This window comes from Ctenopharyngodon idella, chromosome 12 (genome assembly GCF_019924925.1).
Source record: "Ctenopharyngodon idella isolate HZGC_01 chromosome 12, HZGC01, whole genome shotgun sequence".
Taxonomy (NCBI): Eukaryota; Metazoa; Chordata; class Actinopteri; order Cypriniformes; family Xenocyprididae; genus Ctenopharyngodon; species Ctenopharyngodon idella.
Window position 1 is genome coordinate 26,313,307 of NC_067231.1, and position 19,043 is coordinate 26,332,349.

General features: G+C 35.1%; 2 protein-coding genes across 4 annotated transcripts; both read left to right on the forward strand.

Annotated features, from left to right (window-relative positions):
• The first annotated feature begins 1,693 nt into the window (after positions 1 to 1,693).
• On the forward strand, positions 1,694 to 11,175 carry LOC127523751 (uncharacterized). The gene is made up of 11 exons (XM_051914814.1): positions 1,694 to 1,777; positions 2,349 to 2,438; positions 2,553 to 2,765; positions 4,833 to 5,225; positions 5,393 to 5,449; positions 6,160 to 6,281; positions 6,377 to 6,655; positions 6,905 to 7,000; positions 9,067 to 9,217; positions 9,392 to 9,471; positions 9,561 to 11,175. Exons 2-11 carry the CDS (start codon positions 2,381 to 2,383, stop codon positions 9,639 to 9,641), a joined length of 1,530 nt encoding a protein of 509 aa, XP_051770774.1. The 5' UTR covers positions 1,694 to 1,777; positions 2,349 to 2,380; the 3' UTR covers positions 9,642 to 11,175.
• Positions 11,176 to 11,679: 504 nt separating this feature from the next.
• On the forward strand, positions 11,680 to 16,599 carry LOC127524036 (sushi, nidogen and EGF-like domain-containing protein 1). Of its 3 annotated transcripts, XM_051915339.1 has the most exons (16): positions 11,680 to 11,739; positions 12,222 to 12,305; positions 12,394 to 12,417; positions 12,581 to 12,610; positions 12,703 to 12,732; positions 12,827 to 12,856; positions 12,951 to 12,980; positions 13,075 to 13,104; positions 14,704 to 14,730; positions 14,840 to 14,857; positions 14,976 to 15,115; positions 15,227 to 15,502; positions 15,584 to 15,679; positions 15,773 to 15,902; positions 15,981 to 16,063; positions 16,164 to 16,599. In XM_051915339.1, the coding sequence occupies exons 2-16, from the start codon at positions 12,260 to 12,262 to the stop codon at positions 16,242 to 16,244; spliced, it is 1,071 nt and encodes a 356-aa protein (XP_051771299.1). In that variant the 5' UTR covers positions 11,680 to 11,739; positions 12,222 to 12,259; the 3' UTR covers positions 16,245 to 16,599. The 3 variants fall into 3 exon arrangements, with proteins under 3 accessions (XP_051771299.1, XP_051771300.1, XP_051771301.1); XM_051915340.1 differs by lacking the exons at positions 12,703 to 12,732; positions 12,827 to 12,856 and having other exon boundaries at positions 11,681 to 11,739; XM_051915341.1 differs by lacking the exons at positions 12,703 to 12,732; positions 12,827 to 12,856; positions 14,704 to 14,730 and having other exon boundaries at positions 11,681 to 11,739.
• The last annotated feature ends 2,444 nt before the right edge of the window (positions 16,600 to 19,043 follow it).

Genomic DNA, 19,043 nt, shown 5'->3' on the forward strand with positions numbered 1-19,043 from the left:
TAATAACACCAAATTTGGAACAAACTAAGTCAAAACCCATATCTATAGGAAGAAATAAATATTCAACTTTTTTCCTATAATTCCACAATTGTTTGATTAACATTAATGGAACAGACAGCCTATATATTAAGACCTTCTGTATCACACGGATGTAATATAATGTTACACATCAGATTTTTTTTTGGTTTTTCCCCAACAGTTAACCAAACATAACATAAATGTTTGTGTGAATACTCGCCAAGACAGATTTTTTTTTGTTTTTTTTTTGGTTTTTTTGTTTATTTATTTATTTATTTATATATTTTTTAAAATACTGCTATAACGGGAACGCTGCGTCTTTGTGCGCGCGCTTCGGATCTGTCAGTCAGCGCGAGTAAGATCATTTTATTTACATCACCATGAGTTTGAAAATCACCTTTCATTGGTTCAGACTCATGTCATCGAGAATTCGCTATGAATAGTCACAAAGTTGGAATGCTTCGCTTTACAACGATACCAAACTTGTGCTGAGGGGAAGCGCCAGTCGTCCAGAAGCGAGCAGAGAAAAATTTCTTTTTATTTTTCATGGACAAAGGAAAGGTACTCCTCTCAGAAACCATACAAATAAAGATACTTTTAGATGTTTCATTGCTATTTGGAGCATTGTGGTCGCTAGACGAGGGCTTAATGAACTTAAATTCGACCAAAATTTACATTTTCCACTTGTTTAGCCTGTGCGCATTCCGACTCATTTTGACAGTACGGGTCGCGTGATATTTTTGTTTTTTGCATGATAACACATAAACACATTCCCTCCAAAATGTCCATAATATGAAATAATTATCTCACTGTATAGTATGTGCACATGATGGTGGTGGTGTTTGATGCTCTGCCTTTAATGCATGCTGATTTTAATATTTAATTGTATTAATTATTTATTTTAATTTAAAAATACTGCATTACAGTGAAGAAAATCAGCATTAAAATAAATTAAAAGTAAAATAGGGTAAAAATGCTTGACTAAAATGCAAAAATAATATATCATATCTAATTGTTAGCTTATATACTGTAGATTTTAATAAAAGTAATTTTTATTCTTATGATTTTTTTTGTGTGTTAAATGTGACCCATACTGTATATATACTTTTTCTTAGCATTATGTATACATCATAGAAGTATTTGTTGTGCTGCCTATAATTTAAGCTGATTTAAATGAAAGAATCATTGTTTTACACTGTTTTTACCATAATACAGATTTAATAACATCTTATATTTAAAAGAGCATTAATTAAAGGCATCACAATAAATACTTCCATGATGTATACATACTTTAAAAAAAAAAAAAAAAAATTAAAGAAAATCATAATGGCTTTCCAAGTTTTACATAAACCTTGACTTTGAACAAGACACTGCTAACATTTGATGTCACAATGCATTTTCCTGCCGGTTTCTGTCTGTAAAATCAACTGAAACATGTAAGCATCTTAATAAGTGGATACAATTTTGAAAAATAATTTTATAGCAGCTAAGTTTATAGTATTTTGACTATGTAATTTCAATACAAAAGTGAAGTGAAAACAGCTGTCCTGACATAATGACTTCTGTAACCATTTGTTGTAGTGCTGGCTACCTGTCAACAAACATTTGTCGTTAGGCTTAATGCATTCAGTCATTCGATCACTCTTTCTCTGATAAGCGTTTGTTTCCTCCTAAAGACAGGTACGGGTCACATTTAAAATCAGTGAAACTTCCTGCTGATCCACATCAGGTGCAAGAGCAGCAGCAGAAGCAGTCTGAGGTAAGTCAAATCTTTCTCTTTCTCTTTCTCTTCTATATTCTCAGATTAGATTATTTATCCTTACTATATTTTTTTTGCATATTTACAATAGTATGTACAGTGTAATGTACTGTATGAATGTACAGTATGTACGTATGTGCACAGTATGTAAGGTAAACATAGTAGAAAAATGTTTGATAATTTAATAATAATTTGGGTTGCACTTTATTTTACAGTATGTGCACTTTCAATGTTCTTACAATGTACTTAACCACAAAAGTACTGAGTAGTGTACACTAAATGGGTTAAGTTAAGATTTAGGGGTAGGTTCAGGGTTAGTAGCTAGTTTAGTGTCATTACTACAATAAGTACTTAGTTTGTTCATGCAAAACAGGACTTCAAATTAAGTGCTACCATAATTCGATATTGAATATTAGCTGTTTTTGAATGGATGTAAATGACTCCAGTCAGATTTGATTGAATGATCTGATTTCTAATAATGGTTTTTTTTTTGAGAGATATTCCAGACTGACATTGGTTTAAATGCATTTATAATAGTGCATGATGCTCTAATAATGCTCTCTGATTACAGAAAACATTCTGGTTTTATCAGACTTCCTCATCATGAGATTATCACTGGTTTCACAGCTTCTGCTGGTGCTTATAGCAGTCCTGTCACTGAGTAAGGATTTGCTCCTGTTTGATTAATAGTCTTGATGTGGCAAAGACAATGAAAATAAACTAATTTCTGAATTGACCTTTTCTGAATTTAATCAACTCTCTTCTTCTGTAAAAGCCAGGGCACAAACAGCAACTGCACAAACAACATTTCCATTAATAACACCTGCGCCAACAACATCTGCACCGACAACAACGCCTACTACAACAACGACAACAACATCTGCACTGACAACAACGCCTACTACAACAACAACATCTGCCACGACAACACCTTCCATTAATATAATAACAATGCCATTAACAACATCTGGATCAACAACACTTGAAGGTAAAGCCCTGGGTATACTTTGTTTTATTATGAAAGACAAGTGAACAGAAAGTAAAAATAAGAATACACAAATTAAAATATGGATAAATACTATAGAACAGTTACAAATAAAGTTAGGTACAGAAATGTAATAATACATATAATTGTAATTACACTGCATGCATAGTGTTCACTGTATAAATTAAATATAGATTAAACAAGTTGTTTGACAGTTAATGACACTGCAGTTATTTTTAGGCTGCTGTCACTAAATGCATGGAACCGATGTACTAATCAGAGGTGTAAAGAGTACCTGAAAACCATACTTGAGTAAAAGTACTGATACCTTACATCGAAAATGACTCCACTACAAGTTACAAGTAACCAATTCCAATACGACTTGAGTAAAAGTCTTAAAGTATCTGATTTTAACAGTACTTAAGTATTTTACTCATGCTGAATGTAGGCTCAGAGATGCACTAGTCCTGAGAGACATGCCAGTGAAAATAAGAAACAATTGATTTGTAAGATGAGAAATCAAGTTTATTTTCTAAAATCAAAATAAAATTGAACACCTCAGTGTTGCAGTAAATCAAGGTCGACACAACAACTTTAAACGTCTGCAAACTCTCAAGTCTCAGTTGAGCTCAAGTGCACAAAAAGGCCATAAGTAAACGAATATGTTTCAAAACGGTCTTGTCAATATAGCAGATAAAAAACAAAGTTAAGTAAAATTAAATAGTCAAAGTCTACTGTATGTGCTGGTTTGAGCCTCATCACCTGCTGCAGTCATTTCCTCATCTAATAAATCAAACATCTGCGATCAGCAACTACCTGCTAATGCACTCACATTCACGTAAAAAATCCTTGTTGACAAGTTTTGGGTGAGTAAAGGCAAAATGCACAAGATATAGTACCTTCAATGCCCTTAGATGGCGATATCGCTTCTTTATAGCAGAAATAAACTGCTGCAGAAAAAGTTAGCTGCCATGAAAAATGTAATTTTTAATTGCATTACTCATCACAAATGTAGTGGAGTAAAAAGTACATTTACTTGCTCAAAAATGTAGTCAAGTAGAGAGTAAAAGTTGCCAATATCTTTGATACTCAGTACAACTACAAAGTAGCCAAAAAGATACTTTAGTACAGTAACTAATTACATTTACTCAAGTACTTACACCTCTGGTACTAATGCACGACCAAACGGAACCAATATGGTGAAATACATCCGATTTCTTTTTCAAGTTATCTCAACTGTTTAGGTTCACTTAAGACTTTATAACCAACTGTAAACAAGAACACTTGTCGAGAAGGGTGTTTTGAGATCATTTTGTGTGTGTATGTGTTCGTTTGAGCGCAAAGAGTCACGAAACAGATGTCGATTATCTGTTCGCACGCCATCTGAAAAGAACCTCTGTGTGAATGCATGCTGTGTGTGTGCACAGAAAACAGCGCACAATCGCGAATCGAGATCTCTTTTGCCTCTTCTTGCATTTGAATTGTTTAGAAACGCTTGAGTCAAGTCAAGTCAAGTCAAGTCACCTTTATTTATATAGCGCTTTTTACAATGCAGATTGTGTCAAAGCAGCTTTACAGTGAAAACTGGTATATAATTTTGGCTGCACAGCAGCTCTTAAAGAAAATGGTGTCAATGCAGGCAGATGCAAAGCACTGTTGAATATCAAATGTCAAGTGTCCCCAACTAAGCAAGCCAAAGGCGACAGCGGCAAGGAACCCAAACTCCAACAGGTGACATCAGGTGGCAAATAGGTGTTAAAATGGAGGAAAAAACCTTGGGAGAAACCAGCCTTAGTCGGGGGGCCAGTTCTCCTCTGGCGAACAGTGCTTTGTTATGATTCAGGTAGCTATCATAAGTCCGATGGGATCGCAACATTTAAAGTATTTATTCCAGTTCCATCCAGTTGAGGATCGTATTCATCACGCCGGTATGGACGGTTTGTTGAGGAACTATGCCACTGGTTGTCGTGTCGTGTTTTTTATTATTCCACTGCTTGTGACAAGTGTATAATATAAAGTAATTTCAATTATTTAATTTTCTAATTGTTTTTTATTTTTATGTTTTCACAGACCCCTGCTATAACTACACTGTGCTGGATGATTCCTGGAGAGCCACCAACAATCAGTTACAATTATCATTTTACAATGAACTTATCTCTAAAGTAATGTGTGACACTAATGTCATCTGGAAAGGCTGGTACCGTCTTTTCATTCAGGGTCAGAGCGTTCAGATGCCAGACACATGTGTTGATAAGCTAAGCTGTGGTACTCATGCCCCACTGTGGCTGAACGGTCCACACCCAAAAATTGAGGATGGAGTGGTCACCCGAGGCGTCTGCGGTCACTGGATGAGTGACTGCTGCTATTTCCAATCCAATCCCATTAAGGTGAAAGCCTGCCCAGGCAATTACTACGTCTATGAGTTTGTTCGCCCAATTAATTGCTATTTGACATACTGTGCAGGTAAGCATATTTTGCTTTCACCCATATACTATGTGTTTGAGTAATGCATTACATCTGTGAGTTTGTTAGAATACTGTGGAAGTAAATACATTTACATGTGAATTTTGTACATATGTAATTAATATTTGTATCTGTTTATTAATTAATATACATTAAATGTTTTACAGATGTTAGGAACATTACCATCAATAATGCTACTGTCACTCCAAACACAACCATGGCAGGTAATGTAGTATTCAACGCCTACTACTGACTGCTGAAGTTTTGATGGGACATATCATGAAAATCTATCATTCAGTAGGGGTGTGTTTGTGTCTGTAGCCAAAGACTGTAGATAAAACACTGTTTAAATTTGCAGATGCAAAAGAAACTAGTTCATGTTCAGACCATCATGTACAACTATACATATCTACACACACACACAGGGACATCAGAAGTTTCCCACTTATATATATGTTTTATACTGAATAGTTAAAATTACACTTTTAGTTTTACTTCCAGTCACCTATACTCATTTATGTTAGACCAATGACAAGACAGAAAGGTAAATTTATTGAGTAAATTTATTATTATCATATCAAGTATAAACATTTCTTTAGAATAAAGATGAGTCACATGCACTTTTTAGACAGGAAGTTTTGAATTAATGGTGCATTCATCTCAGAAATGTCCCGAGAATGGGGCGTCCTCTGTGAGTTAAAGTATGTGAAGCACCCCTCGGTCAATTTGCTTATATTTACCAAGGTGCCAATATTAGTGTATTTTTGTTTTATATTTTTGTATTATATTTATAAAAGACATTGTTACCTGGTGCACTTTTTATTCTGCATCATCGTCCCATTAATCACAACCAGATTCAAACGTGAGCCCAATAAATCAGTGTGAAATGTAAACATCAGTGAACAGAAATGTTTTTTGTTCATTCTTTTGGCAGCACCAATATTCTACCCATTCAACTCAGACACAATAAATCCTGCTGCTGATGATGGAAACTCCTCGGTTGTTCAGCTGTTGAGTCCATTTCTGTTCTTTGGCCGCACATACCAGCAGATTTATGTAAGAATTTGATACCAACTAAGTCACTAACTGTGATTGGTGAACGCTTTATAAACTCATCTGTGATCAGTGAAACAATATTTCTCATGTTTCAGGTTAATAATAACGGACACCTCACATTCAGCCAGCCTTCATCACAGTATGTTCCCTACTCATTTCCTGCAAATAGAGGCCAGGATATAATTGCTGGTCTCTGGACCGACCTTGACAACCGTGCGAGAGGTGTGGTTTCATATCATCAGTACACTAATGGAAGTGTTCTCACACGCGCCACTCTGGATATAAACAATCATTTCCCTAATCTGACCTTCAACGCTTCTTGGGTCTTTGTTGCAACATGGGATAAAGTCCCTTACTATGCCTTGACCAACACAGTAAGATTGATACTTAAAACTTCTGAAATGTGAATGTTTTCATCCACAATTCAATTAATTATTATTCAGTCAAATTTTAAAATACTTTATTGAATACATTAGTACACAAAATGACAGTGACAGAGAAAATAATAATTAATTAAAACAAATAAATAACAATGAGGTCTGTCAGTAATGCCCAGATACAGTGAAAGCAAGTTTCTACTAATTTTTTTTTTTTTTTTTTTTTTTTTTTCCCAAACTTTTTAGGAAACATCGTTTCAAGTGGTGTTAATTTCAGGCAGTAGTTTTTCATTTATTCTGATGAATTATGGTGACATTGCTGTAACGGGACATCCAGTGGAGGTAAAAGAAACTTGTTTTCTGTGTTAAGAACACATTTTGACAACTTTGCAGATTTATTAAAAAGGAAAAACTGAAATGAGTACATTGCATAAGTATTTGTACCCTTAACTCAATATTTAGTTGGAGCACCTTTACAACCTCAAATCTTTTTGGGTATTACGTGACAAGCTTTGCACATCTGCATTTGGCGATTTTCTGCCACTCTTCTCCTCAGATCCTCTCAAGCTCTGTCAGGTTGGATGTGGTTGTCGATGGACAGACATTTTCAGGTTTCTCTAGAGATGTTCGATTGGGATCAAGCCCAGGCTCCGCCATTTTGTTTTCGGAAACGAAAACAGTGTACCAGTTCTAATGCCATGGCAAAAGTTTGAGCAAAGCACGCTAACTGTTCTGTCGTTGGCTGCACAGAAGAGACAAAAGAGCAGTGGATTTATTTTATTTTCAATAGAAATCCCCCAGAAACAGTAAGCAAAACCTACTTGTGTACGCTAATCACTTCAAGCCAGAGTGCTTTCTCAACCTTAGCAGGATTTACTTCAAAGTTGTTCCGAACGAGGGAGCGATTCCAACTGAGGCAAAGCTGCAGATGAAAAAAAAAATGTATTTTTAAGTAATGCAATGTTTTTCTTTGGTTCAGGCAGCTTCACTTTCCGTGTGCTTTCCCTTAGCCTCCATAAGCTCTATTTACTTTATGCTAGCACAAACAGAAGTTGTGAAGGGTCAGTTCAATGCTAGATTTGCACGAAAGATTAACATGACGGCACATGCTAGTAGATGAGTGGAATCAACTTCACAGCAACTACATAAATTTATCCACTAACCATTCAGAAACGTCCAGTTTCATTCTAAAAGTTGTAACTTCTTCCTGAGTCTCTCCATCAGTGTCTGACTCCGGTTTGAACAATGTAAGGCTGAACACCGTTACTGACAATCGTCATTTTGGCTGCGCGAGTTTCTCCAGCTTTGTTGTTGTTGAGCAACCGAAGCGCGAGCCCCCCGGAAAGGGGGCCAGGAGCAGCAGCTCATTTGCATTTAAAGGGACACACACAAAAACGGTGTGTTTTTACTCACACCCAAATAGGGGCAAATTTGACAAGCTACATTATCTGTGGGATATTTTGAGCTGAAACTTTACAGACACATTCTGGGAACATGAGAGACTTATATTACATCTTGTGCCGAGTCGCCCAATCCCTGCTGCTGAAAAACACCTCCACAGCATGATGCTCCTCCACCACACTTTACTGTTGGGATGGTATCGTGCAGGTGATGAGCAGTGCCTGGTTTCCTCCATACATGATGCTTGGAACTGAGGTTCATCAGACCAGAGAATCTTGTTTCTCACAGTCTGAGAGAGTCCTTTAGGTGTTTTTTGCAAATTGTCTATTTTTTTGCAAGTGGGTTTTCATGCGTCTTCACTGAGGAGAGGCTTGAGTCTGGCCACTCTGCCATAAAGCCCAGATCGGTGGAGTGTTGGAGTGATGGTTGTTCGCAACTTCTTCCAATAAGGATAATTGAGGCGGCTACATGCTTCTGTGAACCTTCAATGCAGCAGATTTGTTTTTTGTTTTTTTGTAGTCTTCCTCAGATCTGTCTTGACACTATCCTGTCTCTGAGCTGTACATGCAGTTCTTCTGGCCTCATAGCTTTTTATTTTTTGCTCTGATATGCATTTTGAGGTGTGTGCCTTTCCAAATCATACCCATTCAATTGAATTTGCCTCAGGTTAACTCCACTCGAAAACATCTACAAATGAAACTAGAATGCTCTTGAGCTATATTTTAAGTGTCCCAGTCAGAGAAAAGGTCAGAAAAATACTTATGCAATGTAATTATTTCAGTTTTTTATTTTTAATACATTTGCGTAATTGTCGCAAATCTGTTTTTTGCTTTGTCATTATGGTATATGGAATGTAGATTAATGTGGAAAAAAAGTCATTTAAAGCTGTTTAGCATAAGTCTGCAACATAACAAAATGTGTAAAAAAAAAAAATGAAGTGGTACGAATACTTTAGCAAGGCACTGTATATACTATTTGTTTGATTAATGTTTTTACATACTTTTTAGGCTGGTTATGACACAGTAAACTCCACTGACTACTTTATGATTCCTGGATCAATCAACGGGAGCTTCATCTCAAACCTCAAGAACTCCAGTAATGTCAATGTTCCCGGCCGATGGGCCTTCAGGGTGGAAGGTGGAGCAAAGTCAAACAAAGGTAACCTTACAGCTCACACATTACTATCAGTTTGTTCGTCGTCATAAAATGTGTTTTGTCATACTTGGAAAAGATTTCGGTTTACAAATTTAGAAACCAACATACACATACAATATGTACACATTCAACAAATAATTATATGTATACTCTATGTTTATGTGTGTTCCCCTTTAGACGTCATTGGACTTCAAGTGAAACTTTCCTCATTTTCAGACCTAACACAGAGTGGAAACATTCAGATTTTTTTACAGCAAGTAAGATACAAACTTGACTAATTATACAAAATACAGTGCTAATGGATGACGTGGGAAAGATTGATCTGTTTGTCCATCTTTTGTTTCAGATAAAACAGGAGCTGGTCAAGTTTGGTCTGCCAAGCAGCATAGAGCTAAAGTTAAGAAAAGCGCAAAAGACAAAGCCATAAATTCAGTCTCCTTTAGGAAAAGAAATAAAACAATCCGGTTCACTTAGCATCTCACAACAAATATCCCATTGATCATGTGCAGACTGTAAAGACCTCAGTTTTACATTAGTGTGGTTTCATTTGAGGGCTATAAACACCATAAAAGTGGTCTTACATTAGCTTTGTGTGATGAACAGACTGAAATTTAAGCTTTTAAGATGTATAACATTCTGACATCTACACTAGATTTCATTGTATGATAATGAGAGTTCTGATATGATATCCATTTTGAAAAAAATCAATCTTTTGATTCAGATCTTTTCAGTGAATCAGCTGCTGCTGTTACAAACCTAATCTGAATGATTCAGTCACAAATGAGAATGATCTGGTCCTCAAGTCCTGGATAACAGCTGCAATTTCAGTCTATTCCTGACTGAAGTTTTAAAATATAATGCACGATTTATGACACTTTTTTGGTGTTTTTGCATTCTTGAAAGCCTCAATCCTCATTTGTGCTTTTTTCTTATTCAGTACATTTAATGTGTCTTTATATTCCATGTTTTTAAGTGAACTATTTCTTCTGCTGTCAGGTTAAGAGCTACATTTAATATTTACATGTATTTATTTCTTCTCGGAAACCAGTGTGTTCTGAAAAGGAATGTCACTCAACGGGAAGGAGAACATTCTGTTTATATTCAACATCCATACGCTTTAGTAATCATCATTGATCCTCCTCTTTGCTTTGTCTCGTCATGCTTTGTGTTATCAAAAGTCTGGAACAGCAGCAGGATTTTCAACTCATCTTTTGAACTAAGTGAAAGATGAAAGTAAATGAAAGTAAAACTCTATTTGCTGTAAGCAAAACTTACGTAAGAAAAAACATACTTCGCCCAACTGTAAACTTCTTGCTTCCACTTTTAGACACCCTGAATACTCTCAGTGATTAGAACTTTCAGAAGCAGATTACAGTACATAAATGTAAAATGGTTTTAAACATCATTGTAAATATTAAAAAAATAGACATGAGGTTTTGGCACCACATAATATTCAACACAACACAGTATAATATAATGAAATCATATACCTCATTCTGAAACATTTAACAGCATCTTATATCGTATATTGTCTAATAAGTGGACAGAAATAATGTTGTATGACATTACTAATGAATAAACAACAGGTTTATAGTATCTCAACAGTTAAATACATTGACATAAAAAAATGTCAAATTTTGCCTGTTTCTCATTTGGAGTTTGAGTTTGTTTTGCACTGTGTTCTGTTCAGTTCATCTGTTGTCATAGTGTCTTGTTAATTATCTCGTTCAGTCCCTATTGTTCCCTCTTTACATATTACCCCGTATTTGTTTCAGTCCTTGTCAGTTCTCACCCTTAAAAAGTAGTTGTTCTGTCTCCTATGTTTTGTTCTAGATGTCCTGTTAGAAGTATATATATGTGTATATATAATGGTACCAGCAAATATGTGTGTGTTGCTAGTACCATTTTAATGTCAATAAACTTAATAAATTTTGTTTGTTTTTAAAAAGACCATACTGACACATAGGCTACATTTGAATGAATGAATGTTGCTGTAATGCTAAAGTCACCTATGGTAAAAGTGGAAACATGTTGTAGATTTAGTTGTTAAATAATATTTTTGAATTTAAAACCAGATAATTTAATTGTTACATGAAATATTAAAGTGTCATTTTAAAAAAAAAAGGAGCATTTGTTTTCTAGGAGACGTCTGTTCATGCGTCATTTAAAATATAATTAGACATTCTGTACATTCTTTGTGATTGAGATCACTGTCTACTGATTTAAATATTCTCATAAATACATTAATAATAAAAAATACAAGTCCTAGATTGTTTACAAATAAAAACAATCTCAAGGCTTGTTATATGTAACCCTATAACTAAATACATTATAAAAAGAATATCTGAAGTTTAAGTCCTTGTTCAAATTGGTTGCAATAATTACTGGCAGTATTCCCATGAAAACATGTTTTCTTTTATTCCAAAGTATGCTCAGCTTTTGAATACAGGGGTGGGACACATTTAAAGTCGATGCTTCCTGCATTGTAATTTAACCCACATCAAGAGCCTGAGGAAGAAGCTGAGGTAAGTTAATTTTTTCCTTATAATATTATGTTGGATAAACTATATTCTCAGTGTGTGTGTGTGTGTGTGTGTGTGTGTGTGTGTGTGTGCTTGTTTTGCAAAATAATCAAAAGAATTTGCATTTTCTGCTACCATGGGGTATAGGGTCACTCCTGGACTAATGTGTTCATCCAGATTAACACAGTGTACAAATACCACATGAAAGTCTGCTAAAGGAAACATCTCTAAATAATATGGACATTTGGGATTCTGGTTAGAGGGTCCCTAAATCTTAGATGCTTTTAATAGCATATATGTTTGCTATATTCACTAAGGTACAAATAAAGATCCATATTTTTTAATACTGCAGTATTGTATTGAGTAACCTCATGGTACACAATATGTCCTTTGTAATACATGATGATTAAGGATATAGTTAAAGACATCCAATATTAAAGTTGGACCTGGGGTTTGATAATGAATTCGGTACTCTCTGATTACAGAAGGACTACTATATGCTGGTCTTACTTTTGACTTCATCATGAGAATTTCACTCCTGTTGGTGTTCATGTCAGTCCTGTCACTGAGTAAGGTTTTATTTACTGTCTGATTATCAGTATTAAATAAAACAAATTTGTTTTTCAGAATTTAATAGTCTTTTTGTCTCTTTAACAGCCAGGACACAAACAACAGCAGAAGGTAGTTATAGGCCTTTGAATTATAACCAGATCTGTCTTTAAAAACGTTGCCTATAGTGTCAGTTGAACAAACCCAATGAGCATCTTCATCAGGAAAGAAAACGGCTCTAATCAAGTGAGTTCATGAGATTTTTAATGGTGTTTGTATTTGCTCATTCTTTCAGAATCCACTGCAGAAACCACCACAGTACTAGGTAATGTGATAAACTATATTTATCTAAGAAAACTGCACTCGTCAGGTGAGTTTATGAAGTATTTAATGGTGTTTCTATGCTCATTCTTTCAGAATCCACTCCTGAAGCCACCACAGTCCTAGGTAATTTGTCATAAACTATATTTATCTAAGAAAACTGCACTCGTCAGGGGAGTTTATGAAGTATATAATGGTGTTTCTATGCTCATTCTTTCAGAATCCACTCCTGAAGCCACCACAGTCCTAGGTAATTTGTCATAAACTATATTTATCTAAGAAAACTGCACTCGTCAGGTGAGTTTATGAAGTATTTAATGGTGTTTATATGCTCATTCTTTCAGAATCCACTCCTGAAACCACCACAGTCCTAGGTAATTTGTCATAAACTATATTTATCTAAGAAAACTGCACTCGTCAGGTAAGTTTATGAAGTATTTAATGGTGTTTCTATGCTCATTCTTTCAGAATCCACTCCTGAAACCATCACAATCCTAGGTAATGTGATAAAATGTATTTATCTAAGAAAACTGGCATATATGTATTTGTGTTCATTGTTTCAATAACCACCATAATGGGAACCACCATAAATGCCTACTTTACAGATATGCTTTAATACTATTTGTCTTTAACTGGTTTTGCTGCAATAACTGTAGTGACAATAGGAAATTAAAGACCTTAAATTAAAACATGATCTGATTTTAATAACATAAAAACACTGCTTATTGAACATCGTGGTCACGATATTAAGTGTCAGTCAACAGAGATTTTGCCATATCGTTTATATCACAGTATGTAAATACTTCTGCACAGCTTTCAGTGGGTTTTTGACACATTAGATAACAGCCTAAAGCTAATTAGACTTCTACAATTTAAAACTAATCTGTAGCTGTAAAAAATTAACATAATTAAGAAAATAAAGTGGGACATGCTTGATATTAAAAAGTTATTAAAAATGCTAAATTCCAAGAATAAGGACCAAAAATATTAATGACTCATTCTGCAGTGCTATCAAATCTCCTCTTGAGTGAGAATATTCCTTCTCTGTAATACCAACTGCCTTAAGTAAAATTAAAAAGTAAATCAAGCAAGTAAAAAATAATGGATCAATTGAAAATTAGTTCTTTGATATGTCCTGCCTTAACTTCCCATTTCAATAGCAAATACATCAATACAGAACAGAAACCCTGTCTTGAGGTGTAGTCTACTTAAAGGGGACATATCATGAAAATCTGACTTTTCCCATGTTTAAGTGCTATAATCGGGTCTCCGGTGCATCTACCAACCCAGAAAACGTGAAAAAGGACAACCCAGTAACTTTCTTTTGGCAAGCCTTTCTCTGAAAGCATGTGAAAAAATGAGCCATTCAGATTTAGCTCCCCTCGTGACGTAGGAAGGGGATTTTATTATAATATCACCGCCCCTTAATCTGCACGTTTCCGCCATTTTGTTTTCGGTGTACCAGTTCTAAGGCCATGGCAAAAGTTGATCCTGGCAAGCTCGCAAAATATTACACCACTCACAGCATTTGTTAGCAATCATAAACATTAGCCTGGTGTATGGCTCTGTTGGCAAACAGGTACACCATGTATAGTGGGCGTCCATACGGGTTTTGCACAAAAGATTAACATGATGGCGCATGCTAGACGATGAGTTGTATCAACTCCACAGCAACTACATAAATGTATCCACTAACCCTTCAGAAATGTCCAGTTTCATTCTAAAAGTTGTAACTTCTTCCTGAGTCTCTCCATCAGTGTCCGACTCCGGTTTGAACAATGTAAGGCTGAACACCGTTACTGACAACGTCATTTTTGCTGCGTGAGATTCTCCATCTTTTGTGTTGTTGAGCAACCGAAGCATGAGCTGTTAAAGCTCCGCCCTCTTCTGAGCAGCAGCTCATTTGCATTTAAAGGGACACACACAAAAACGGCATGTTTTTGCTCACACCCAAATAGGGGCAAATTTGACAAGCTATAATAAATGACCTTGAGCTGAAACTTCACTGACACATTCTAGGGACACCAGAGACTTATATTACATCTTGTGAAAAGGGGCATAATAGGTCCCCTTTAATGGTGTTTGCATTTCTTTCAGAAACTATCACATTGGCAACCATATCAGGTGATAATGCTGCAAATTATAGAAGATTATGCTTTTTTTTTTTTTTAACGTATCTAGTCCAGAAGAATGTTTTATAATTGAAATCTCTTTTTTGCCATTGCACAAACAGCTGGAGCACCATGGACAGGTAATTATTGACCTATGAATTAATTATATGTTTATGTCAGAATAACCTTAATTATGAGGTTCCTTGTAAAAACTGCTCACATATTCATTTGTGTTTTTTGTGTTCATTCTCTCGGCAGCACCAGCGATATTCTATCCATTCGGCTCAGCTGCAGGAGACACTGAGCATTCTCTTAGTAATTATGGTGATGAAAGCCACGTATCTGTTGGCCTATCCACTCCATATACGTTCTTTGGCCGCACATACAACCAGTTATACGTGAGAATTCCGTTCCATTGCCAATATGTATATATCCATCTAAATATGAATGCAAATGTTGTGAAAGTTCATACTTTCCTGGTGGATTTGAACTGATTTCTCATATTACAGGTTCATTTTAATGGACTCCTTACATTCAACCAACCTCAGTCAGCATCAGGACCCAACTACATTCTCACCAGAGGAGCTGAAGATTTCATTGCTCCTCTCTGGGGTGATACTGACGACCAGTACAGTACCATTATGTTCTCATTTCAGCAGTACACTAATGGAAGTGTGCTCACTCGCGCCACTCAGGATATAAACCAGTATTTCCCTCAGAAGAACTTCACTGCTTCTTCAGTATTTGTAGTCACTTGGCAGTATGGTCTTCTTCAGCCAAACCCGGTAATTTTTTTTTTCTTCTTCAGTTCACAGACTGTGTAGAGTAGACTATATAAATCATGATGTTGTTTCTTTTCTTTTCAGGCAATCCTGTTTCAAGTGGTTTTAATTTCAGGTGATGGTCATTCTTTCTTCCTGATGAATTATGGTGACTGTGCTGTGTTAAGTGAACAAGTGGAGGTAAAACAAACATCACAGGATTGAATTAAAATTCTATACTCTATACCAGCTCTGTGTGTATTCATAACATTTGTTTTTCATGGTTTATAATAGGCTGGATATGACACAATAAACTCCACAAATCGCTTTGTAATTCCTGATTCAACTAATGGCAACTACCAAAACCTCAAGAACACGAGTAACGTGAACATTCCGGGTCGATGGGCCTTTATCAGTACATCAGGTAGGAGTTTCATCAAGATTATGTGTCAGTTTGTTTATGTTATAATGTCTTATGTATTATGTTTGTGTGTCCCTTTAGAAAGCCTCATTGGAGTTCAAATTAGACTTAGATCATATTCAGACCTGACACAGAGAGTAGAGATTGAGGCTGTTTTGCAGCAAGTAAGACACTGGAACATTTTATTTTTTTATGGACTTCCATAATAGAGTATAATAATGGAAATAAAATACTTTTTGATCTGTCTGTTCATCTTTGTTTCAGATAAAACAAGAGCTGGTCAGTCGTGGACTTTCAAGTAGCATCGAGATGAAGATAAGAAATGTCAAAAAGACACAGCCATAATATCAACTTCATGGAAGGGAATTAAAATACTGAATGTCATTGCCATTGAAAATGTAAAAACTGATAAAGAGAATAATGTCACTCTACAGGAAGGAAACCTTTATATTTTCTCACCCTTCAATTTATTTCACATGCATATCAATCAAATCCACATCATGATACGAAAGAACTATATTTTAATTGTGTTTGACCCAACTCATTTCTGTGTTCACAGCTTGAATAATAATCATTAATTCTCTTTTTTTCCTTTTCTTGTCACGCTTTTGTATTATCAGATCTCTTGTAAGGTTGCAAGCGGTTAAAACTAATCAAACTGATCTGTAGTATGTGAACAATAAAATTAAACCTGATCTTCCTCTACAACTCCTTTTACTAGAAGCATACTTACACAAGCAGACAAATACTTGACCCAACTGTGAGCTATTGCTTTCACTTTTAAACACCCTGAATAATCTCAGTGGTGAGAAAAGTCTCTTTTAGATTACAAAATGTAATTTACAAAATGTAAACATCTTTGTAAATATTTGTCCTTAAAAATAAATTAGGCTTGCTTAGATAGGCATCCTAATTTGTGGCTTAATAAGTAGATAGAAATAACTAATGTAGAATGACATAACTAATGAATAAACAACAGGTTTATAGTATTTCTTTCAACATAATTATACTATAATAAAATATAGTAACATTAAAAAGTCACGGGAATCAGCTTATCAGCTTATTTTGTAGATTGCTGGTCACCATCTCAAAGAACTTCAAATAATCTATTTTATTATATTACTGAGTGAAAATGGTTTATTTTGTCTGGTTAGTGCACAAATTAGCAAGTAAAAAAGGTCTTGGTTCATTTAATTGGCACAAAAAATTCTTTTTTTGTTTTGGCAAACAAACCATTGATATAGACTGAGAAAAGAGCTCGTTTTAGGTAATTGGTGCCTGTGGCTGAGGGAAATTGTCTGTTCCTTTGCTCACCACGAGAGGGAGACAACAGCTGTTCGCTGCAGTAAATGAACCAGAAATAAATCAGTAAAATTGTTCAGCATTATCTATATTTTACTACATAGTTGATATTTTCTTAAAATTTCGTTGAAATATAATAACTTGTTCATTGTAAAAAATAAGATTCTGAATCCTATTTTTTTAAGTAACGTTAACCTCACAAAATAGTTACGGTTTCACGGTCCGCTCACCAACTGAAGTAACGTTATAGGCTACTCTCATAGTTTGCAGGTAAGTTTACCCCTCATTCCGATACACCAGAACGTAAATCTTTCAAATAGTTAAAAGAGAGCTACTTACTTTGCTTCATGACCATGTGGTCCTTCGCAGGTGTCTGAATGATGTCACATCCTGTCACATGATATTGAATGCATGACTTGATCCAAAATGGTCCCTTTATATTGGTTACTCCGAATGACATAAATAAAATTCATTTTTCTGGACATACTTTCTCATAACAAAGCAAGACTTCTACACATAATTTTAATAACATTTTACAATATGTTGATATATGATGTTATAAAATCATGCCAGAATAAAAAATATATACATTTAATACATTTTAAGAATGACCTTTTGACACTTCAAAATCTTTAAAATACCTTTTATATGTAGCGAAATATAATTAAAACCTTTTGGATTCAATTAAAGAGATCTAGTTGTACTACCTTACATACTTTAGATGTCATATCTTTTTATTATTATTATTATTATTAAGGCCTTTGGACGAAAAAAAATAAATGGCCTGTCACTTCATTGACCCATATATTATAGTATTTGCAACACTTTATTAATAAATGCTACAGCATACTGTAGTATTACAGTTTTTTTCTACTGCTTCAGAGGCCGAGAATTAGTGTATGGTTTTGCAGATTTGCTGTGTGTTTCTGCTGTTTGAGTGTCAGGTTTCAGAAATTGTGTGACAAGTAAGGATTTTGTGTGTAAGCAGTTGAGAAAAAATGAATGCATTTGACTAGTCACTCTCACTCAAAGTAACACTGGTGTTATCCATAAAAACACCATGCATCTGATATTTTTTTATTCTGTGTGATCCTCGTTCTATACATTCTTTGTGAATCCACAGTCATTGGCTACAGTCAGTAGTGAGAAAGAAGTAAAATTAAAAGTTACTCCCCTCAGCAGAAGCTTAGAAACCGGAGCAGTACTGTGTAATTAAATGCCAGGCCGGTATGACACAAAGTATATACTTATGTGCATCATCAGTCTGTAAAAAAGGCCTCACAGGAGCCAGTTAAGCCAGTAAAAGGAACTGGGAAGTTAATATTACTGAAGTAATAGAACTAATAATAGATGACAGTACTACATTGCCAATGCTATTCTTTCTGAGCTCACTCAAGAGATGTGTGCGCAGATATTCTCAGGGTGTGTGATAGACATTTGATGTGTAAACCCTAAAAATCCACAGTAAATACTGTGATGGTACAATTGTGCAGTGTAATGGTATCATATTTTGATTCAAATACTGAATCATGTACCATAGTAATTTTTTGTACCTTTTTTTTAGTGACTAGATAAAGCGAAAGATAAACAGAGCTTTATAAAATATCTTTCTTATCTGCAGTTTATGTGAGATTATTTCTAAAGGTAAGACTGTGTGTGTGTGTTTGCGGGTCACCGTGATTTTGCCAAGTAAGACATGTTCAACATATTTTATTGATTCCTGTCCGAAAATTTAGTCTTAACCATATTCCTATCCCTAAACCTAATCCTACCCATAACTTATCCATAAAATCAGAGGGGAAAGATGTGTGAATAACACTGGTGTAGAAGCACCTAACCCTG